Source organism: Lutjanus erythropterus, chromosome 5 (genome assembly GCF_056507025.1).
Source record: "Lutjanus erythropterus isolate fLutEry1 chromosome 5, fLutEry1.hap2, whole genome shotgun sequence".
Lineage (NCBI taxonomy): Eukaryota > Metazoa > Chordata > Actinopteri > Lutjaniformes > Lutjanidae > Lutjanus > Lutjanus erythropterus.
The window spans coordinates 23,363,680-23,388,692 of NC_139321.1; the positions used below are offsets into that span (position 1 = coordinate 23,363,680).

The 25,013-nt window shown below is 40.4% G+C and overlaps 1 protein-coding gene across 1 annotated transcript; it reads left to right on the top strand.

Moving 5' to 3' along the window:
* Window positions 1-88: 88 nt before the first annotated feature.
* rgs14b (regulator of G protein signaling 14b) lies at window positions 89-18,692 on the top strand. The gene is made up of 15 exons (XM_084719285.1): window positions 89-276; window positions 4,334-4,355; window positions 4,495-4,646; window positions 4,842-4,934; window positions 6,147-6,290; window positions 7,990-8,133; window positions 8,243-8,321; window positions 8,438-8,538; window positions 9,384-9,602; window positions 10,875-10,948; window positions 11,323-11,449; window positions 12,033-12,114; window positions 13,807-13,850; window positions 16,755-16,854; window positions 17,591-18,692. The coding sequence occupies exons 1-15, from the start codon at window positions 154-156 to the stop codon at window positions 17,872-17,874; spliced, it is 1,788 nt and encodes a 595-aa protein (XP_084575411.1). The 5' UTR covers window positions 89-153; the 3' UTR covers window positions 17,875-18,692.
* Window positions 18,693-25,013: the final 6,321 nt, after the last annotated feature.

Sequence of the window (25,013 nt, forward strand, 5' to 3'; positions counted from 1 at the left end):
GCTTCACCTGTGTCTCCAGCTCGAGCGCATGTCAGCTGACCAGACTGGCAGGTAAGACTGAAGCTGTTAATTAACTCTGACCCGTGAACTTTAGGCGCTGCGCTGCTGGATGTTTGCGCCTTTCTCCTCTTCACCCGCACAGTTTCTTTGAAGATGGTCGCTTTCAGAGGACTTTATCGCAGGTTCTCCCACCTGGTAAAAGCTGCAGCGCAAAAGAAACTCAGGAATTATGACAAATGGTGCGTGATAACCACCGATATCATGGCAAGCCAAAAGGTAGGACGATACAATTCACACCTGAAGCCAGCTGAAAAGTTTAGTGCAGTTTATCTTACGTGCACACACTGCTTGGGATCTTCTGCTGTCACTAAATTGCAATAGTTGCAAAACAGTGACGCTTTGTGTATCAAACAAGTTTCCTTTTTAAGTATTCTGAACAGTAAAAAGTGAGAAGTTGTGTTTTGAGAAATAAACCTGTAGTTGTTTTAGAGATGTAAAGTTAAAATTACTCCTGCGCCCTGTAGAAGTTCAGTGATGAGTTTCATGAAACTTCAGTATGGGAGGATTTCCATCTTGAAAGAAAGATTTTTAGGAGGAGTCACAGTGTTATCTACTCTTAGTACCTTTGGCAGGCCTCTTTAGGTACTGTTTTAGAAGGCATTTCCTATGTCTGACTTGTAAAGTTAGGAATTAAAATGTATGACACAATGTGACTTTTCATTTATTTTTTTCTCAACTTTAGTGGTTTTCACAGTTGGAAAAGAACCATTATGTACAAAAGTACAGGAAGTAACACACCTTTGTAATACTAGATTAATACTAAATTAGAAGCTATCTGTTTTAATAAACACAGTGTTGCATTTAGCATCTTTTTTTCATTCATCCTGAGTTAAAACTTTTTGAAATAAGTGTCTGTGCTTAACAGCACTTAACCAGTGAATGGGGCTAATTAGCTTTCCCATAACATGATGATCTTCTACTAAACATTCAAATGTAGAATATTAGCAGGTTATTTCCATAAAATCACAATGATATATATATATTTTTCATATTTCTGAATTATCAAAGGGCTGGATTCAACCCACAGGCTGCCCATTGAGGAGAGATCACACTTTGAATGATTTTTGACCAAGCCATAGTGTCCATATAGTGTATTTTTGTATAACCTCAATGACTTGCAGATAAAAGGAAATTTCACTGTCTACAAATGAGAAGAAAACTGACACGTGTTTAAAAATCCCTTCTGTGATGCAGAAGTGTAGCTGTAAAATTGCTCTGTAGATTGTTTAATGGTTGTAAGCTGTGTCTAGTAAGTCATCCAGTGACTACATCAAAAGCAGAATGAGTGTGTTTGTCTTGTCTGTGTTCCCACATCACAGTGTTTCTCAAGACGTAGGCTGAGAACAGTTTGATCATAGTAACCATACTTCCTCTTTTGTGGCTTGTTGCTATGGCAAGACTTCCCTTCCAGGCAGGAAGTGACAGGAAGACCCAAGTGATGGGTTTTTCATTGTGTGTGCGTATGTGTGTGTGTGTGTGTGAGTGTGTATGAAAAGTGTGCATCATGTTTGGGTGGAGCACTTCACTGTGTCCCCTGACAGAGTGCACATCGAGTTAAGCCTTCGGATTGTAGTCTGGTGTCCGGGCCACCATGGCGAAGAACTGCAGTGCTCGAGGGCTTCCTGTCGGCCACATGGTGAGTTGGCAGCACTGTTGTTTGGTTTGGTTTGGTTTGGTTCTGCAGCTGTCCTTTGGATCAAGTGGTCTGTTCATGCAAGTGTACTTGTATTTAAGACAAGTCTGTCGGGAGTTCAGTGTGTTGAATACCTTTTTAAGTTGTATCCTTGTAATTATAGAACAACAACAACAACAAAAAAAAAAAAACAGGATTGTCTTTCTAAATTTTCGACCACTTTTCAGTCTGCTCTCTGAACCGTGTGTTGAATTGACATGCAGGAGTACGGTAGATCACTTTCTTGGGTTGACTTGTATCGGCCGTCTCAGCTCCTCAGCTGTGCCAGAATCAATCAGGCCCGTGTGCCTACAGTTGGTAGCTACTGAAAACAGACCGGGCCAGCCTGAGTCAGAAGCGGAAACCAAACCGTGCCTGTTTGCCAATCTGTCATGTGTAGGCTGAGTTGGCTTTGGTGTATTCTGTGCGAGACAATTACGTTACTTGAATTGACACAGTTCTGCAGAAGGTGTGAAAGTGTATATAAAGATGTGTTTTGCAGAAGCAGAGAGGATGTGGCTGCTGCCATGGTATAAAAACAAAAAGTTGGTCTGTGTGTTTTTGTATTTAGTGCGATTGGAAATCTTGATTGGACTCTTTGTGCATGTTTGTCTCTATTTTGACAGGATTTTCAGAGAATCCTAATCCTTAAGCTGTTGCTCTCGAAATCGAAAGGTGGACAAGCAGGACAATGACTAATATTTGCCTTTATTGCAGTTTGTAAAAAATTGTGGATCGTGTGTGTTGGCGTCTCCTGATAAGTTCATTTGGAGGCACTGACATGTCATGGTTGTGGAACCAGAGTTTGAGCAGTAGAGCAAAAAAAGTTGAAGAGGTGGAGCCACAGTGGAGCTCACACCTGCAGAAACAACCAGCCCTTATCAGCCTTATATGGGCAAAGCTTATCAGATGCCAAGAGCTATCGTCTTTGAGCGGCTGTCAAGAATACTTTCTCTTTGCATGCACTAGAAGTCACACACATGCTGTACATCTTGTCACTGACAATTTGTTTAACAAAACTGGTTCAATATTGTAAATTCATTCTTCTTGTGTTAAGGAATGTGTTTAACCATTTTTCTACATAAGAGATGCTCCTTGCTGTCTTGGTTAATACTATCTTAGCTGGTGATTTGATTTGGACACCATGAGCGTTTAAGAAAGAAATTAGGTCAAGATAAGCTGGACTTTCTAAATAGTCCAAATAGTGAGTTGGAGCCATAGACTGTATATTAAATAGGATTTCAACATAGTTAGAAGGCCAAAAGCCCACTGCTCTGAAAATACACATTCTGGATTTTGAGTTCAGTGACCACCTACCAGACCACAGGAACATGTTGCTCAGTTTTACCATTACAAACACAAACGCCTTCTAAAACACTATTAATGATTTGTTAAGACTCATAAAGAGACACTTACTCATTTGACAGGACAATGTTGCTTTCAAGTTTATTTTTAGACATTTAACACCCAGTGTACTCTTGCAGGTTGGTTCTCATAGAACTATAGACTGACAAACACTCACATCCTCACCTCTGGATGAAGAGTTTGAATTTAGGGCATGTTTGTGGAGCCATGTCAGACAAAAGAACATGTAAAGTACAGACAGAAAGGCCTATAGATTAAAACCTGACCACTGTGCCACCACTAAAGGATATTTCATTTTTAAAAATTCTATTCATTTTTATCATACGAACAGAGTGAAGTCATGCACGATAAAAACCCAGTATGTTTTTTATTCAGCAAAAAAGAAAATATAGCATGACATGAATTAGCAAAGCTAGATATCAGTATTTCAGTATTAACTGGATTCTTGAGCAGGAGCTTTTCTGTGTGAATGTCATTCTAGGAACTTAACATGGAGGATTTCCCTCACTGTCAGTTAAAATCAGTCCTGTTAACCTGCGGATCCTCTTTTTCTGAAAAGCCTCTCTGGGGGTTTTGATCCATATTTGGTGCCTTGATATCTGCGTAACACGCCAACATCAGTTGTCAGCATAGGTTTGTGTGCCAATGGTTTGCAGAATTCCTTGGCAGGATTTATAACTGTGAAAGTGCCCGATTCGAAACAGAACCTTTACAAGATGTGAATTTTGTGAGCTCTGAAAGCTGAATGAGAGCCATTGTCATCAGTGTCACAACCACTTCCTGTGAAAACAGCCTTGACTGATTGCACTACATTGTCACAAATGAAAAAAAACACACAGCAAAACACATGCAGCTGGTGTGACATTTCACTTCCTAAATGTATGCCTGTGTGATTCTGAATGTGTGTAGCTTCTGCATTAAACAAACTGTAAGTACGCAGTGCTATGTGCGCTGTAAAACTGTTGCTGTTGTATTTTATGACCTGACAATCCCCACATTTGTCACCAGAATGAACTCTTCTTCTGTGGTTTTCTTTTGATTGCTTCATCTTAGACAAGAAGTGTATATTTACATCTAATTTCTCAATCAAGTGAATGTTAATATTTCTCAACTGCTACCATTGGAACCCAGTAAAACATTTTTGTTTATGACAGTCTGAATGATGTGTACTCGCTCTTATTAGGTGTTTTTAGTGTTTTTACCTACCTCACCTCATCTATCTCTCTCTGTTCACAGATCCAGGCAGTGTCAGACGGAGGTAAGCATGAACTAACCAACGTTTCTAAGAAGTGAAACATGTCTGTGCACGACAGAAGAAACTATCTGATTCAGTCTCGGTCTCGGTCATGCTTTTCTGTGCTGATAAATGGGTGTGTTTGTGTCTTTGTGTGTCGTAGAGTTGAACATGTCTGCACGGGGCTGCGGAGGCAGCAGCTCCAGCCTTCCAGGGACCCCGGGTGGAGATGTCAGCCCAGCCAACAACGTGCTGAGCTGGGCTCTTTCATTCGAGAAGCTGTTGGAGGACCCCTGTGGAGTCCACTTCTTTACGGTGAGACATGTTGTAGTTTTAAGGAGAAATTCAAACGTTGATGTTTCTGAATGACCTCTGTCACGGGGTGTGTCCTATGTTCATACATGGTGTGTGTGTGTGTGTGTGTGTGTGTGTGTGTGTGTGTGTGTGTGTGTGTGTGTGTGTGTGTGTGTGTGTGTGTGTGTGTGTGTGTGTGTGTCTCTTTCTCCACAGTCCTTCTTGAAGTCTGAGGTGAGCGCGGAGAACATTTTATTCTGGCAGGCTTGTGAAAGGTTCAAGAAGATCCCAGCCACCTCCTTAGATGAGGTATGTTGTCACATTTTACTTCTGTACATGCTGAATCATTTTACTCGTCATTTGTGATTCATTATGCTGCTTTGGATTTCACTCCGCATGTCCTCCTTTTGTAAGTTTATTAGCAACACTCTTCATTATAATTTTCCTGAAACTTATTGTGATAGTTGAAGACAAGATGTTGAATGTTTACAGTGAGGAAAACTTGGTTGCTATATAGCTGTTTACTTTCTGCAGATTTTTTTTAATTACTTAAAGTTTTTTTAACATACATAATACTCGGCACAAATATTGGATACAGCATTACTTATTTTTAGAGACACATTTTAAGATAATCATCCCATCTGTAATTCTTTCTATAGAAATGTTCATATGAGGCCATCTGTCCAAGTTCTATGAACCACTCCTGATAAGAGGGAGCTTCTGTCTGTTTCCATCCCCTGAATAAAGTCTGTGACTTCAGCTTCTCACAGCACTTATAACCAGGGTCTTTACTAGTGCTCTCCTCTATACAGTGGTGGACGTTTTTTTTTACTTTACTACTTACTTACTTTTTGTTTTGATTACTACGCTGTTGATTGATTAAGACATGTTAACTAAATATAAAATATTATAACATAATAAAAGCTATATTTGATATATTTTAACAAACCATAATGAGTGAACAGTTCAGTAAAATATGATATATTTACAGTTGACCATACAGTTTTTCAACCATTCATTTGCAAATCATTCGTTCTTTTATACCTTTCCTTCAAATAAAGGCGGCCCGCTGGGAAGCTTTAAAAGTTATGATTAGCTTTAAATCTGTTTGGTACCTTCTTGCCAGAAATGTCGTCCAGCTAATTCAAGTCATTTGTAAAGAAACAGGACATGCAGAAATTGACAGGGTTGTTCACTGACCACACATCAGGCTTGTTTCTGTTGTTGCTCAGCCTACTGGTAAATGAATTGGCTTTCAGTGACTTATTGATTGTATGACTCACAGTGTGGATGCTCAGGAAGGGTTGATTAGATTCTTGGTACACTTAACAAAGACAGACATCAAGCCAGTGTACAAATACATACACAGACTGAGTGACTTCTTAGATGAGTATTGAAAGCTAAATACTCAGATGAAAGCAAAGGGGAAATTGACTCTTGAGTGTTGTTTGCATTTGTTCTTGTTAAAAAGATGCCTCATCAGATTAGATGATCAGTCTGACGGAGCTGTTGTGTTCACAGCTTAAGACAGAGGCTCGTGCCATCTACGACACCTACCTGTCGGACAGCGCGCCCTACTCAGTCAACATCGATGACACAGCCAAGACGGAGGAGAAGGACCTGGAGCAGCCCACCCCCGACATGTTCAACAAGGCTCAAACACAGGTCTGTTTGGAGTCCACTCTCCCACTTTACCTCAGTAATAAAGTGACTATGTTTACATGCGCACTAATTTTGACAGTATTCTGATTGATTGATACAGGTCATGTAAATGGCATATTCTGTTTGGATATTCTGAATTAAGTCTTGTTCTGAATGCAGCTAAGTAGTACCACCAGTAGAACGTAGTTAAGACATGGGATGCACCGGTATTATTCAGGTTTTAGGAGCATTCTTGGGACATGTGTACAAAGCATTTTGAATATGCGTCTTAATTGTTTTATACCATAGTTTGCAATACACAGCACTTGTCTGATTATGGTCAGCCCTCTGTGTTGCAGCTGGTGTAGAGATGCATGCACAAAAAGCCCACAGTCTGGTCAGAAGGACAAACACATTTACTCTTAGATATTATGAAAGACTTTGGTGTAAACAGGTTTTTGGATATGCACAAATATTTCACTACCAACCTTTTCACAGAGGTGGCTGAACAAATGAAAGAGAGGCTGTGAAAAAATACTTGCAAAAAAAGCAAAATGGCTTTGGCACAATTTAACTTTTTTCCTTACAGCTGTCCTAAATACTATCAACTGTCCCAGACTTTACAACCATTGTCTCAAATTTAAGTTCTTTGTACATATTAAATAGAATTTTAATATATGTATTTACAGCCAAAGGTTCACACTGGGACTCGAGCATGATCAGTTTCATATGTAGACAGTGTTCAGGCTTCCCCACAGCACCGTGCAGAAACCTCCTCCACAACACCTGAGACTCCAGGAGGTTGAAGTGCTGTGTCGCGCGTCTCTCTCCAGGGGAGGTTACCATTAGGCAAGAGTCTGCAGTTGCCTTAGGCCCCAACTTACCAAGTGCCCCATAAAATGCCTCATAAATTTATGGTTAAGATTATTTAGGTTTGTTTTACCTTTTTGCTAATTATGTTTTAAAATCCACATGCTAAAATAGCATCAGAATGCGTAATTCATGAGTGTCTGAGGGCCTCCCCGGCTAACTTTGAATATTCAGTGATCTCATCTACAGAAATAATTCAGGAAGACAGTGGCCAGTTCATGGAAACAAACGACTCAGTGTGGTGTGCAGATTGTTAAAATATGAAGCAGAGTTACCCCCTTCGGTGCTGAAGAAAGGAGGAAGTGGAAGGATACTAAAAGACAGTACCCACCCCAGCCACAGCCTGTTCACCCTGCTGTTATCAGAAGTAACCCCTGCTGTATCACCAGACTGAAGAGCAGCTTCTTGATCCAACTTCTGCACTCCACCATAAATAAGTTTATTTTTATGGCTTTTTTACCCCTTTTTTCAAAGATTTAAGAACAGAGAGAACAAGGGATGTGGAGGGCACCATGCCTGTATTTGCCTTAGGCCCCAAAATGACAAAATCTGCCCCTGCCTCTCTCTATAGCCCCTTAAAACTGTCTGTTCATGGCAGGATTGTTGCACTGATATTCTGTTACAAGTGATTTCATGTGTGTAAGCGCATATGTGATGTAGCACTGCTCAAGTGGCTCCAGCCTTTTCACTTTTCCATTATCTGCATATGCACGGCTACATGTCAATGAGAATATCAGTGGAATTTTTTAGTTCATTAGCCAAAATGTATTTTTGTTATGCGCATGTAAACGTAGTCTGTCATACGTTGCTGCCTGGCTGACTGTGTGTTCCACTTGTCCCTGTTTTGTGTCAGATATTTAAACTGATGAAGATGGACAGCTACAGGCGCTTTGTGCGCTCTCCTCTCTATCAGAGCTGCACCATGGCACCTCAGCCAATCCGGATGGGATCCTTGGAGGACGTGGGCTCCAGAAGCCCCTCGTTCAACGACAAGAAGGTAGAGCGACAGGGAGGAGATGGAGGGGCAGGGAATGAATAAAAACATGTGAGAGATTCTTGTTTTAATCTTGCTGTTATGGCATTTCTTTCATCCCTGTCTCAAACAGAAGACCTCAGACTCTAACAGCTTGCCAGGTGGCAAGAGTGCCTCAGAGAAACAGCGTCAGAAAAGAGGATCCTGGGGAGGTAGTGCCTGCCAAATGGCCGATCATGTGCCTCTCCTTGATTTACATTCTGTGACTTTTATTTCACAGTTTCTCCCTGGCTCCCTTCTTGTTCTTTCTCCCCATTGGTATCAATAGATGCATCCAACATCCATGGTCTAGTCCCCCGAAAAGAGCTGCACATGTCGGTCAAATCGAGCAGCAGTGTGGAGCTCGGCGCCCTCTACAGGCAGATAGAGGTCAGTGCATCTGTTGACAATGGGGTTTGGAGCTGGTGCAGGTTTTTGGGCAGTGGTGGAAGAAACATTCAGATCATTTACTCAAGTAAAAGTACCAATACAACCATGTAAAAATACTTGATAAGTCCCGCATAAAAAATCCTACTGAAGTAAAATGAGTGTTGGCAGCAAAATGTAGTTGAAGAAAAATGTAGTTAAAGTAAGAGCATTGGTTTGCCCCTCTAACTAATTTGGCGAGTTTTCTCTAATCTTTGATTTTTCATGAGATATTGCATCATTATGTAAAAAGTTTAGAGGGTAAAAATTGCTCTTTTGGAGGAGGTGTTAACAACTCAAACATCTGAAATACGACTCCAACCCACTGCTTTTTTTTAAGATGTCAGAAGCCAAAAAGGTTGGAAACCACTGGTTTAATCTTATGAACATCTTTAAACATTGTGCTGTATTTTAAAAGCTTATTATATTATCCATTGTGTAAAATCTTAAAAGGAACTAAAGCTGTCAAATAATTGTAGTCAAGTAGAAAGTACAACATTTCCCTTTGAAGTGAAGTGGAAATATAAAGTAGCAAAAACAGAAATAATAGTGAAGTAGAAGTACCCCCAAATTATAATTAACTACAGTACATGATTGAATGTACTTTGTTACTCTACATTACTGCTTATTGGAAATCAGTGTGAATTTTTTCTGATTCTAGAGGCACATATGAATGACCAAACATAGTCTTCAAAGTCACAGATCTCACAGTTTAGAGAAAATATGCCATAAAGTGAGTAACTCTGTTGTTTTGAGTTATGTTTTTCACTCTTAAATAATCTTTCCTCTGTTCTCTGTTGGTGATTTAGAACGGGAGGTCGAGTCCCCGGTCTCCGGAGCAGGGTGGAGGAGGTGGTGGTCGGATAGGGGTGGAGGGGGGCTACTGCTGTGTCTACCTGCCTGACGGCAGTGCCTCCCTGGCCCCCACACGCAACGGCCAACCCATCAAAGACATGCTGGCCAGTTTGTGTGAGAAGAGGGGCTTCCCACTGAAAGATGTCATCATCTACCTTCATGGCAAGGACAAGGTGAGCGAAGTAGGCAATCGGAGGTGGGACAAGGAGGATTCCCAACCCACAAAATTACCAAAATGCATCCCCCTTGTTAACCTTCCATCCCCTGTCTCCCTTCCCCAGCAGCAGAGAGTGTGTAGGGGCAGAGGGGTTGTTCAGTTGAATATGTCTAGTCTGTCTGCTCTTGTCTAGTCTGCTGGACTCACTGATCTTACTAGTAGTAGGAGAATAAAAAAACAGTTACTTAAAAAACAAACAAAAAAAAAAAAACAGTCTTCTCATCACTTGGGGGTTCCCACTGGATCATCCCCTTAAGGCCTTATAAAATACTATTAACATTATAGAAATTTATTGACCGTTAAACCTTTACCAAGTTATTTTGTTGCTTCATTAAGATTAATACATACTTTAGTGTCAGAATCAGAATCGCTTTATTTGCCAAATGTACAAGATCTAAGGTGTGAACAGTGACTTAAGATTAATAAATTCTTTATCATACACTTATAAACAGTTAATTATCCTTTATAACCTATGTTAATTATGCTTATTTTTCCCATGTATTCATGACTTTGCTAGTGGCGAGTGAACGAAATTAACTGCTGCTCAGAAGAACTGGTCTTTTTCATCACGTAGGTGTTCCCATTGGGCTGTCCCCATAAGGCCCTATAAGATGCTTACTAACATTATAGAAGGTAATCAACTGTTAATAAAGCAACAAAAAAATAAGTTTAACAGTCTATAAAATGGTTTAAGATTAATACATACTTAATTATGCAGTAATTAACAGTTAATTGTCTTTTGCAGCTACCAGATAAAAAGAGAGGCCTTTTAATTAAGTCTTTATTTGCACTTACAAACACTTAATTATGTTTCTTTCCTGTGTTTGTGACTTCACTAGTGGTGGGTGAATGAAAAGAAACGTGTTACTAAAAAAAAAGTCTACTTATCACTTGGGTGGTTCCCACTGGGCCACCTCCTCTGTTAAAAATGAACATATCGCCTACTGGGTGAGTGCTCAGCTACTCTGTCTACAGCTTCAGCCACAGCTTTTAAATCAAGAAGCTGTTCAAAAATATCTACTGTAGCTAAACTGCAGAGTTGTTTTGCAACAGGCGGTATGAGAAAGATGACTACCCCCTTCCTGTTCCAACATCCTCTCAACCTCTCACTCCCACTTTTCATTTGTGAAACTTATTTTAAAATATCACCAATTGATGCTGACGTTTCTGGAAGTCACTTTAATTGCTCGCTCTTCTCCCTAATACACTGTTGTTCTCTCCACAGCAGCCCTTATCTCTGGACCAGGACTGCTCTGTACTCAGAGATCAGCAGGTCTCTCTCGAGCTCAGGGTGACGTTTGCGTGAGTCAACTCTGTCACTTCCTTCGTTTCCTTTTTTTTCTTTCTTTGTCACCCTAGCAGGCTTTCACACCCACATCATCCCCACTACAGCCTGCCACTTCTCACCATGTTAGAGGGAAGTCCTTGAGTTAACACCAGACTCGGAGATGGACTCTCTGCACACTAATCATTCATCTGCATCAAATAAATTATCAGATGATCAAACATGGATTTCCTGTAGACATATCGCTGGCTGACAGATTATTCTGTTTCTACAGGCTTTGCATGGCTAAAATTTATTGATTTTATTCTGCTGTTTCACTCCATTTGACTCAGTTTTATTGTTTGTGCTGACTTTGTGAGGGAGGTTATTGAAATGCATGTGTGTGTTTCAGGCTGGAGATTGCCTTCACTGGTAAGACAGTGGGGATCATGGTGAAGTCCAGTAAGACGGTGCAGGATGCCCTCTCTGCCGTGCTACAGAAACACCATCTCAAGCAGCAAGAGACCCTGGTCACCATGGTGAGTGTCTGTGTGCGTGAATGAGACCATAAGACCAGCCTGTGCTGCAGTAGTTCCTCAAATAAAGTGAATTAGATAAAACAGTTATTTCTCTCAGTTGTGAAGCAATAACTTGTTGAGTTCTGCAGTTTAATCACACTACTAATTTTGCGAGTTAATTTTTTAAAACCTGGAAATGCTTGTCATCATGGATGGACGTTTCTAACCCTGACATAACGAACATCTCACTGTAATAATCCTGTATTGAATCCTGTATGAAGTCAATTCACGTTAATGACTCTTTTAAAATTCAGTCCGTCTGTCCCGTCGCAGCACTCGACTGCCTCTCCTGCCTACAGCAGCTGTTGCTAGGCAGCCTTTTACGCGTCAGGGTGCATGTTAATATTCATATAAAATTTGTAATTTTAATGTGATCGCTCAAAACTGAATGTGTTTTCAGTATTTTTAATAGTGGAATAATTAGGATTACACCATCTTTTCTCTGTGTTGTACACCATTTTCTGTGGGGTCTCAATACTTGATCCCAAAACTGTCTGTTTGCAGAGTCCCACATATTTTGCTGTGCATGTTTTGTTTGTTTTAGGTTGGAAGCGACGAGCCTGTGAGCATGAGCAGCACTGTGTTCAGACTGGCCAATAAGACGCTGCGGCTTGACAAAATTAAAGGTTAATATACTTGACTGTTTTTTTTTAAACTGTATTTTAATTTAATGTGAACTGGAGAGAAACATGTTAACATCATTTAAACAGATGGTTCAGATTAGTTGAAGTGGGGTTGTATGAGGCATGCATCTATAGACGGTGTATTACCTACAGTGGATGGCGGTTGACACCCCGAATTTGGAGAAGCAGAGATGAGAACCAGCACAGAAGCTAAGTGATGTACTCCTGTGGACAGGGTCAGCAACAAAAGATATTTGAGCCACTTAAAAATGGTCCACCCCCAACATTAGTTTCACCGTACTCTATATTTAGAATATATTCACTGCTTTACTTTGCTGTCAGTCTGCCTTTTCAGATGGGAAACTGCTGATACACAGGCCAAGCATTGCTCTCTCCAAACCAACCAAACTACAGGTGAAATCAGTCATTTTGCCTTGAAGAAAATGAGCCGAGTTATTTTACTGATGCCTTGATCTATTACTTTGTTTTTGTTATTGTGTGACTTTAGTGAATCCAAACTAACAGTTTAAAACACACAAGTTACACAATAACACAATCTAAAAGACTGAGGCAGCAGTAGACCTGAAACTCCTGTGTTCTGCGAGGTAAAATGACTGATTTCTGATTTGTTTAGAGAAAGCGATATTTGCCATCAGACAGGCTTTTCTGACAGGAAACAGCCATTATACAAGCCAGCAAAAGCAAAATGGTGAATATATTCTAAATGTAGCATACACTTAAAATGATAAGAGGCCCACCTGAAAAATTAAGTTGCTAAAATACGTTTTGTTGCGGACCCTGTTCATAGCCGTTCATTGGTTAGCTTCTGTGCTGGTGCCCCTCTCTGCTTCCTCTAACTGGGTGTGTGCTGACCAGCATCTAGTGTAGCTGACTGACGATACGTACCTCGAACAGCAACACTTAAAATAATCCAAAGTATCCCTTTTATACCAAATACACTGCTCCTCCCACAAAACAAGCAGAAACGCGATGAAAAGAAACCTACTTGGCCAATGAGTAAATTAAACGAGTTAAATCAAATGGGATAAGGCCCTCCATCTACTGATAATTATCGATGATGTGGATGATACATCCACAGTGCAGTGTGTGTACTCTGCTGCCTGAACCAGGGCCGAGACTTCATTCATTTAATTGTCTCTTAATGGATCGTAGAAAATGTTTCTGCGTTTCTTTGCCCTCACTTGCTCTTAGCTGGCGGCAAAGACAAAGTCTTTTCACTGTCCACTTAAGTGCCCTGGTTTTTCTGCGTCAGTGTCTGCGTGTTCCTTTTTCCCTACTCTGATTTCTTTGTTGGTGTGTCTCTCCCTCTCGCACGCTCTCTTCATTCTTTTCTGTGGGGTCGAAATGTCTGAGTCCATTTGGTTTGTTGAGTGCTGCGTTCATTTACCTCATTCCCCAACTGCTGAGAGACCAGAACCAACATCACTTTGGATCAGTGCTCCCCAGCTCAGCTTCACTTGCTGCATTTAGGAAGCGGCAAATAGATTCGATTAGAGTGGCTGTATCCCAGGAGGACCAGTTTCATACTTGTCAAAGAGTATTTTATCCGGCTGATGTCAGTGTTGAGCACTGCTGGGTTCTGTAGCATCATCATCGTCAGTCCACTGAATACAGTTGTACTGGAGGTGGAGGCGCTGTTAGAAACTGATTTGTATCTTTGTTTGGTTTGAGCAGGAAAAGACAACACCAAAGCCACTGGTGCAGCTGCAGCATCACAGGTGAGGACATGTTAGACTGCAAAACACTGAACAAACCATCATAAAGAAACCTGCTACTGACAAATCATACATACTGTCTAGTTAAATTGTTGTCTCATTTATGTGGAGTAATAAATAAAATTTAGAAAGCAGTTTTGACTTAATTACTTTATCACCTATTTAGAGAACGTTGACGGCAGAAACATGAAGATGCTAAGATGCTCTTAGTTATTATTATATAAATAATAATGCAAATGAAGGAATGATTTTGGACACATTACTATTTTAAGAATAAGGAGCAGGTCATCTTGACTTTTTGTTTGTCTATTTTATAGATAATATAGATCATTTTCCCTTATATTTTTATAGGGAGTGCTATAGGGAATATTTAGCAATTCAACACATTGCATTGTTGGATTGTTGGCTGAAATTAAGAATGTTTATACAAGGGCTGCAAGATATGGGAAATCAGATTGAAATTATTTAGCCATTTGATGACTTGCGATTTGTGCTAATGACTATTTTGCATCACCAATTTCATTTTAATTGAAAAGTTTAGGGAAAAACTGTTCAGTGTCACATTTGTGGCGGCCTGAATCAAACAAAAGATTAATTTTTAAGCCCTAGTACATATTATGGACACTTTTTCCATAATAAGAATTCAAACGTTACATTACTACAGGGAACTTTTTATATTTTGTTGATTTTAGAGGCCTGTGTGTTCCCATCATATTAACCACAACATAGGAGGAGATTTTTACATATATATATATATATATATATACAGTACAGGCCAAAAGTTTGGACACACCTTGTCATTCAATGTGTTTTCTTTATTTTCATGACTATTTACATTGTAAATTCTCACTGAAGGCATCAAAACTATGAATGAACACATGTGGAGTTATGTACTTAACAAAAAAAGGTGAAATAACTGAAAACATGTTTTATATCCTAGTTTCTTCAAAATAGCCACCCTTTGCTCTGATTACTGCTTTGCACACTCTTGGCATTCTCTCGATGAGCTTCAAGAGGTAGTCACCTGAAATGGTTTTCCAACAGTCTTGAAGGAGTTCCCAGAGGTGTTTAGCACTTGTTGGCCCCTTTGCCTTCACTCTGCAGTCCAGCTCACCCCAAACCATCTCGATTGGGTTCAGGTCCGGTGACTGTGGAGGCCAGGTCATCTGCGGCAGCACTCCATCCCTCTCCTTCTTGGTCAAATAGCCCTTACACAGCCTGGAGGTGTGTTTGGGGTTATTGTCCTGTTAAAAAATATATGATCGTCCAACTAAACGCAAACCGGATGGGATGGCATGTCGCTGCAGGATGCTGTGGTAGCCATGCTGGTTCAGTGTGCCTTCAATTTTGAATAAATCCCCAACAGTGTCACCAGCAAAACACCCCCACACCATCACACCTCCTCCTCCATGCTTCACAGTGGGAACCAGGCATGTGGAATCCATCCGTTCACCTTTTCTGCGTCTCACAAAGACACAGCGGTTGGAACCAAAGATCTAAAATTTGGACTCATCAGACTAAAGCACAGATTTCCACTGGTCTAATGTCCATTCCTTGTGTTTCTTGGCCCAAACAAATCTCTTCTGCTTGTTGCCTCTCCTTAGCAGTGGTTTCCTCGCAGCTATTTGACCATGAAGGCCTGATTCGCGCAGTCTCCTCTTAACAGTTGTTCTAGAGATGGGTCTGCTGCTAGAACTCTGTGTGGCATTCATCTGGTCTCTGATCTGAGCTGCTGTTAACTTGCGATTTCTGAGGCTGGTGACTTGGATGAACTTATCCTCAGAAGCAGAGGTGACTCTTGGTCTTCCTTTCCTGGGTCGGTCCTCATGTGTGCCAGTTTCGTTGTAGCGCTTGATGGTTTTTGCGACTCCACTTGGGGACACATTTAAAGTTTTTGCAATTTTCCGGACTGACTGACCTTCATTTCTTAAAGTAATGATGGCCACTCATTTTTCTTTAGTTAGCTGATTGGTTCTTGCCATAATATGAATTTTAACAGTTGTCCAATACGGCTGTCGGCTGTGTATTAACCTGACTTCTGCACAACACAACTGATGGTCCCAACCCCATTGATAAAGCAAGAAATTCCACTAATTAACCCTGTTAAGGCACACCTGTGAAGTGAAAACCATTTCAGGTGACTACCTCTTGAAGCTCATCGAGAGAATGCCAAGAGTGTGCAAAGCAGTAATCAGAACAAAGGGTGGCTATTTTGAAGAAACTAGGATATAAAACATGTTTTCAGTTATTTCACCTTTTTTTGTTAAGTACATAACTCCACATGTGTTCATTCATAGTTTTGATGCCTTCAGTGAGAATTTACAATGTAAATAGTCATGAAAATAAAGAAAACGCATTGAATGAGAAGGTGTGTCCAAACTTTTGGCCTGTACTGTATATATATATATATATATATATATATATATATATATATATATATATATATATATATATATATATATATATAATATATATAATATATTTTATTTTTGATGTTCTGCTTCATTTTAACAGGTTAACATAGTACTCACTGTACCTTTGTAACTGGTTATGAAACAGTCTCAATGTAATACTGATGACTTAGATAACAACATCTGAGGAAACTGGCTATTTCTGTACAGTCATTCCTAATATCTGCCACTTGTTTACATTTACAAACTCCCTGTAGTAGCTTTGAATAAAATGGCTGGCGGTAAATGTAGTGCACTAAAGAGTACACAGGGACTTGTTTTGGATGCAGACCAAGGCCTGTGGACACTGTCAAAATTCCTTGTTAGAAAGCATTAACATTTATCTCTGAAAAGTTTAATTCTTGTGTGATATGTAGAATTTGTAGTCTACAGCGCCACTAGGATTTAAAACCTGTGAAACTTGCATCGATAACACTGGGATTTATTTTGGTTTCAGGCGGGAGCAGTGAGCGCGGGAGGTCTGGATTCCAAGTCATCGCTGCAGGCAGACAGAGCCAGGTCTCAGCCCAGGCCCAGTAAGAACCGCGACATGGATGGTAGGACATCTCAGCTGTATCTAGAAGGGTTGGGTGATATGGAAATGTATACTGTAAAGAGGATTTGACTGCCATCAGAGAGTTTTTACCATATCATTTATAACAAGAAACCTATGACAATACTGATCTTCATGAATGTGATGAAGTACCTTGATTATACCTGTTCATAGGTGGGAAGCTTGTAGGTTCATTCATGACCTTGGAAGCAAAAAAAACCCCCAAAACATTCTCAAGACAAACTCCGACACAAAGGAAGCAATTTCCATTTGTGTTTCTTAGTTATTTACAAAACAGTGTTTTCTCAGCAGATGAAATTATAAAAAAGTTATATTTTTGAAAGTACAATTCAATGACTATCTGCTGACGACGATTGTGTGTTATGTTCAAAAGCTACTAAATGGTCCTAGAGATGAGATTGTTTATCAGGTACAGTTTCATGGTCAAGAATGAACTTTCATTAATTTTTTCAGTTGAATTTTCAGAAAATATACTATGTTATGGTGCATACTGATATTGTCATATAAAATTGTAAATAACAGGATAAATAATTTCATCCATATAGCCTAACTCTAGTATCCTAGCCAATACAGAGACCACTGAACATTACACTATTTAATTACATATCATTATAATATAAACTGTCCCTTTAAGTACACTCCCAACTATAATATGCAAACACCTAACAAGTGTTCTTTAACCAAATGTCAGAATTAGCATGATGTTTTGTGTGTGTCAGGGCTTCTGGACATGCTGACGAGGGCTCAGTGCTGCAGGGTTGACGACCAACGAGGTCTTCTGACCAAAGAGCAGCTGGAGGTCCCTCTGTTCCTGCAGCTGTCCTCAGACCAGGGACAGGACACCAAGCCGGACAAGTCCAGCACAACCAGCTCAACCTCTGCAGACGCCAAAGAGGTCAAAGAGGACCAGACGACATCAACTCCGAGTTCCACTGGAACAGCGGAGGAAAACCCTGAGTCTGCTCAATCTGAACCCAAAGACTTAAGGGAAACGGCAGTTTGAGAGACATTCATATGTGGTGTGGACACAGACGCAATCAAAAACTACAAAAAAAAAAACATCTCTCAACATAATGTTAACCAATCACGTGAAAAATTATTAAGCACTTTTTATAATTGTTTACAAATAAGCTCTGAGACAGCAGTTTGCTTCCATCCCCGCTGCTGATAATTGGCCCTTTGAGGCAATATGTAAAGGAGAAGAAGAAATATCATGGCAATCATTTTATAGTGTCATTTCAAAACACTACACATCTTAATGAGAAGAATGTTTGCTATGAATTGTTTAATGTATCCAAAAAATGTTTGAAAAGAAGTTTTAGTTTGGCGTTTCAACCTGAAGCCTGTGTGTTTAGCTTAGTGTTCCCTGATGTTTAAAGCTGTACAGTTTGCTTTTATTTCTCACACTCTTGTGTTGCTTTTCTTTGAACTCTAAGCAAAAAACTTGCTTCCCAGGACCGTCCAGACAGGGAATTTTGAAGTGTGTTGCACAAATGTTTTTCTTTCCTGTTGTGAATTAAGATTATTGAATGTTTATACTGAGATGAGATGGTTTTTAATATTTTAAATTACTAATTTCATTTTGTGTGCTGATTTGTGATTTTCAGATGTGTGTTTGCGATACTTCAATGCATTTAGTTTGCTGTGATCGCACTTTGAGAAGCCCTGCTCAAGTCCTGTTTTCCTGTCACCTCGGTCGGACTACATCTCAGGGTCCAGATCATTAATTATTAATGTGATATTACAGAGAATGATTTAGATGATGTGATCAAAAATATCTCACAGGGTGTATCCAATTAATTAAAGTGTTTTATGATGAAATGTGATCCTTTCAGTCTGCATTTGTTGTCAGGGGAAGACATCAGGTTGCAGCTTTATGCCCTCGGTGAGGATATCTTTTTGGGATGAATCACAGAGGTCAGTTTTGGTTTGACAAAATGGTACGTGATTTGGTTTTCTATGAAGTGCAGGCAGAGCCCACTTCCCCAGCGGATTGGCTGTGTGACTCATGCAATGTAAAACAAGTCTGATCTGTATCTGCCTGCGTAGGTGTCAATTATAACTAGCTTTGATAACATTATCTTGTGTCTTTGATGTTTCCTGGTAGTGAAACCTCCTGCTAAAATGCCATCATACAATGATGTCATTTTTGCACAGTGATGTAGATCATTGCTGGGCTCTGATTGGCTCTTGATGAAGGGCTTGTAGCCAATGACTTGCCTCATCTGTCTACAGACTTGTTGCTGGAAGGTGTTTTCCAGTTGAGGAGCCTGGGAGGACTAATATGGGGTGTGTTTGGCTATTGTATGGCTTACAAAACAAATTAGATGAGTCATACATGGATTCATCCACATGGATGATGTCAGCAACATTAATGTTATAGGGTACGTGACAGTCTGAGGTTTGGGAAGCAGCTTATTCACCTTGTAAATGTGATGAAGTAATTAGCCTGAGACAATGAACAACAGCTGTGTAAGTAAGCATTAATGTGGTTTAATGATACCTGTTCATCACACCCACAGCTTCCCACTTCCAGGCTGGAGACATTAGCATACACAAGTATGATTGGCACACCTACCATTATATATTTATATGTATGTGTGTGTGTGTGCGTCCATGCATGAGTGGTGCGTCGGTGGAGCTATGAATGGGCAGAGAGGGGTGTGCTCTCTCACAGACACCATAGCAGCAGTGAGATGAAGAGTGCCATCTACTCCACTGCACTGCTGTACTGAGAGGAGAAAGGGGAAGGAGGAACGGAGGAGAAAAGGAGGTAAGTGTCTAAATTTCCCCCAGGCATTTCCCTAATCTCATTTTTTGGGGGGGTGATCAATGTGTAGCTGTATTTACTTGCCCTTTCTCTCTCTCTCTGTCACTCCCATCATTCATTCTCCCGCCTGCCACTCACTGCATTTCTGTGGCTGATCTTGAGGTAAACCTCTTCATCTGTTCATTCATAGAAAAGCTCACATTTTCATTCAAATTGAATGGTGTAGCGTTCTCCTACCTGTTTATTTTCTGCTTTCAGTGTGCTACATTGGGATAGATAATAGGCAGGTTGTGAATATCTTGAAGTGTTTATTTTCTGAACTCAATCCTGTGCTAATGGTGCTCTGTGTGCCTTTGAGAGTCCTGCAGATGAATGCATAAGTGGTGTAAAACAAAACCCATCCATCAGATCAATGCTTGCACATTAACTGTGGATTGAGAAATTCTGCCCAGCCGGTGAAGGACAGACTGTGTGCTCAGTCAGTCAGCGTGGCAAACACGAAAACGATAGTGGATTCAGTAGCACTGACTCAGTGATCAGGTGAGATACACATGGTCAAGCTGTGATTCAGGCTGGGAGCAGATGTGTCTGGCTAAATGCATCCGGCTGAGGAGGGGGGAGCTGGGGTGTGCGTGTGCATGTGTGTCACACCTGAGCGTAGCAGAACAGACAGCCCATCATCATCAATTACAGGACATAATGTCCTTGCCACTGTGAGCCGTCTTAATGTGCTCTCTACCCGGCTGTCGTTGCACTTACATGTCCACATGCTCACCTCAGTGGTCTGATGTTGCACCTCAATGATTACACACATCCTAAACATGTGATCTTCTGTGATGATGATTATATGATCTTCAACGACACAGATGTGGCTTCAGTTTCACCTCCTGAACTTGAAATATGGAAATTAATTGACCAAAAAGAGTGGACACAATCTCAACTCACGACTAAAGGGATACTTTCTGTCATCATCAGCATTGTTAGATGAATGAATGAATGAACATTGTGTCTCCTGCTGGTGGTTATCAATCAGAAGTGACTGTGTCCTCAGCAGGTAGTCATTTGACAGATGGACAGATCTTTTTTTTGGTGAAATTCAAGAAGACAACAAGAATGATGATGTAGATGCAACTTGACTGCACTGTTCTCTTTCATATCTTTTCTGTTCTAGTGAAGCTGTTTCAGACTAGGCAGGAAAAGATAACTAGTTTCCTCAAAAAAATTCTGACTATAAGTAATACTGTTTCTAGCTTAAATTATCTTTAAAGCAATGTTTGATTGCCTCGCTTTGAAAAACTGCCTGTGTAGGTGCAGCAGCAAAATGTGTGTTTTGCGTTCGTAAACACTGAAATCGCAAAGGACATGGTGCCTTTTCAAATCCTTGATAGATTGTCAATATAAAACTTGGTGAAATGATATCAGTGAGTGTCAGTAATTTTTAAACATTTTCATCACATTTTAACAATACTGTGATCAGGCTTGGGAAGTAATGGATTACATGCAATTGGATTATGTAATTAGGATACAAAAAAAGGAACTATATTGCAAAGTGCACACAAATTACAACAAGTCTCAGTCCTCAATGAAACCATAACTTTACAGTCAACTCATAATCATGTCCTCCAGTGGAAAAAAATAGTAATGTTAGCTACACAGACCAACCACAAACATAAGCTACACAGAAGTCTGGTTAGCTAGCTGTCAGCTACAGCTACTGCTACTGCTGAAAAAGTATTTTGGGACTGCAGGTTGTGGTGCTGGTGACTGGGATGCTGTGTGGGTAAAAACACAAGCCTTGGCGTTTATGGCAATTTGCTTTAAGTTTAAGTGTGAAGAGTGAATAGCATATTTAAAGTACCTTTAATGTGCATAATTAGACCCCTTACGTAAGTGTGTGCTTGAACATAACAAAGGAAGGAAAGGCTGAACAATTAATAAACCTACAAAGAATATAAAACATTTTATTGGGTAAAAAAAAAAAAAGATCACCATATTTGGTATGGAGGTAATCCAGAAGCAATGGAAAGTAATCAAGTTACATTACTTTAATATTACGATACTCAGATTAGGTTACTGACTACATTTTTAAACAGGTAATTGGAATACTATAATCGTAATAAGAAATGTTCATACCTTTTCATCTCCATTCCAAACAAACTAAAATTAAGTTCTTGTCTTGCTGTGCTTCTCAGTTGGGGAGTTAATTAGTGTTGACCCAACATTCAAGGATTTGAGCGGGCCAATCTTTATTATGGATTCAAATCTTCAGAACAGATTTTCTTCTTATGTAAAGCAGATGCCCACATCAGCATTTTATTATGGACTGTAAAGGCTAAGTACTCTTATTAAACTTTTCTAGCTCAGATTTATCAGCCTCCTCTTGCAGAGTTTTAGTCAAAGTGGTCATGAAAGAAGGAAAAGGGTGGAAAAGACTGCGAGGCAAAATATTCTATTTGTCCATCCTTGCAGAAAGAGTTCCTGAGTAGCTTTTAAGTCTCTGCATTGCTTTTGTGTCTATACGCCCATGTCCACGTAATAATGTATGAGCATTTTGTGCATTTGTGCGTACACCCGTTTCTGAATGCGTTCCACAAAGAGGCCTAGTGGTTTTGGATGTGTCACCTTGGCTGTTGTTAGGTTGCTCATGTGGATTAATCGATGGAGAAATGTTTCTCAAAGCCGCAGGCCGTTTTTACCTCAGCCACAAAAAGTTGCACTTCCACCCGCTTTGGTCTGTCCTAGGTGGCCCTGCATCCCTTCTTTGCCTTGCCTGGATTCCTCAACATCTAACCAAAGACGGACAGGCAGTGACACAGGAAAGCAGGCGGAGAGACGGGGTGAGGCCAGCAAACGAATCATTCTCATTTAGGTCATTTCCCTCAGTGAGCTGGTCAGAGAGCACTCAGGAGTCAGTGAATGCCTGCCCTTCCATCAAGACTGAGATTATCCTCAGAGGGCTGTAATGCACATTTTAGAGTAAGTGTATGGAGTACAAGTGCGGTCTTGTCATGTATACCACTTTGTGTGCCAGCTGAGCCAACATGTATGTGCACAATACACCTGCACACCCCACTGGGTCGGTCCCTCGGGTCAGTCAGTTGGCCGCCAGCTAGGCCTTGGAGAATATCACATCTATCACATCAACCCAAGTGGGACTTTCTAATGGAGGTCCTCACAGCATCAACTGTGGTGCTATCATGATTGCTGACGTCAGCCGTCACAGTGGGTGAGTGAGTTCCTGTCGATCAGGACCCATTCATTCTTCATGAGCCCTGGGCTGAATGCTTCCTGTGGAGCAGCGGGCTGAACTGGGCGGTAGACAATCCACTGATAGTTCAGTCAGATCCAACAGTGATCACTCTGCATGCTTTATTTTATCTCGGCTCTGTGTAGTTCAGTGTATGTCATTCTTGTTTCACTAGGCCGGACCTAGACTCGTGAATCTTTAAACGCTCAACAGAGACTGAGGAATCTCCCTTGTTAAAACTCTGTAGGGCAGCCCCTCATACTGGGGCGGTACATGCAGAAATCGTGTGCTTCCTCTGGTAAGGCATGGTCTTGAAAACGTAACGGGTATAGGTTAGTGGTATTCAAGCAGCTACCCTACATTTAGAAATGACTGCCTGATATTGCGAGACTAGGCCTGACCTGGAAGTCAAACTTATAAACATACTTTCCAGGAAGAATCATCAGTAATATGATGCACAAAATTACTCTGACTTATTGATAACAAGCTTTACGGGCCCTAAAACACATTTTGTCAATTGGCTTCTCATTATAAATGATGAAGACACAATTTTCTGCTTAACAGTTTGCTTATTTCACTAGAAAGATGTTCATGTCTTTTTTTCTCTGTGCTCTTCTCATTGGTTAAAAGTGGGTGGGGCTTGGTAAGACAAATGTGATGTCATAAATTCCTGCAAACCAATCAGGGTTGAGAAACATTTGAATCAAAATCTGAATGAGGGTTGGTGTTACTATCAATCAAATCTGCTCAAACCACACCCACACAGGCTAGTTTTCAGTTAAACTCTCACCAAATAAAACTTAGATTATGTCTCATTTGATTGTGGTTTATTTAATCATGAGTATTGTAGAGAAATACTGCAGATATGAAGCCATGTGTTCAGGGACTTTACCTCGCTTTAACTTTGACCTTTTTATGTGCACATCACATATTTTAAAAATCTTATGTAATCATAATCTTGAGGTGACTTGGGGAGCACAAGCACATGGTCCACTTACTAAGCTTTCAGCAACATCTTGTGGACTTCCTCAGCAGATGGATGGAGCTCTGGACAACTAGAGCTCAGCTGTCATGCCTTTTTGCCAAAGAAACCCACAAGATGAAGCTGAAAACTTTGAAAACACTAATTACACTTTGCGTTGAGAATCTATTTTGCTTAGCAGCCATTCCAAGATCAAGAGTAAACCTTCAAACTCACCCGTTCTTCTGTTCAGACTACTTCACACATATCGCAGCTGTATCATGAGCATCATCAGTGAACCACATCTTCAGAGCTCTCTGATATTGTGCTCTGCCATTTGAGTCTCATCTCTGGCTCAACCTTTTCAAGGCCATGCAGAACAGGAAGCCAGTAAACCACCAATTCACTCTGAGATGCCAGTAAGTATTTTGCTCTGATCTATCTGGTCAGATGTCAGACACAAGCAAACATCGACAGGCAGCACTGAGATATTCAAAGAATAAAAATCGGTCCCCTGCAAATCGAACCAGATGCAGAGTTGTTTTGTCTCTGACCACCAGGGCTCCAGACACCAGCTGTGCATTGGACATTCTGGCCTTTCAGTTGGGCAAAAATCGTTTTTTTGTCCCGATTGACTCCAACTGTGTGTGAAGGCATTGATATCCCTCTGGTTCATCTTCGCCATTCTTTTTATAGACTTATGAAGTTTCTTTAAAGCATTTCATCTGCATGTGTACTATTCATGCTGTTAATTTCAATTTTACTTAATTTGTTAATCTTGAGTTTCCAAGGATGTCAGTTCAGTCTTGAAATGGACCCTGTTCCTGCTGGGTCTAAAACCTAGAAAGCATCCCTGCTGTTAGGACTCACACAAGCCCTTATTTTATGACATTCAGTTACAAAAATGCCAATATTTGATAGGAGATATGTGTTAGGAAACCGTGTAGGAAGTGTTATTATTGAGCAAATAGTTGTTTTCTGTGATGATTTCTGCCAGCAGGATGAAAAAGTCAAATCAACTTGCAGCCAGGTGACACAGGTGGGTTTTTCCATCTGTAAAATGAGGAGGAATAATGGGAGTGTCAGTGTGTACATCCCAGTGTGATAATTAGCTCTAGACTGCAGGGTAAACCCCCTGAGGAAAATCACACAGCAAAATAAGCA

Bases quoted from the DNA above. Each gene is read 5' to 3' on its own strand.
- rgs14b (XM_084719285.1), top strand. From the start codon at position 154: ATGGTCGCTTTCAGAGGACTTTATCGCAGGTTCTCCCACCTGGTAAAA. The intron at 4,935-6,146 runs GTATGTTGTCAC...TTGTGTTCACAG, and splicing joins CAGCCACCTCCTTAGATGAG to CTTAAGACAGAGGCTCGTGC. The intron at 16,855-17,590 runs GTAGGACATCTC...TGTGTGTGTCAG, and splicing joins TAAGAACCGCGACATGGATG to GGCTTCTGGACATGCTGACG.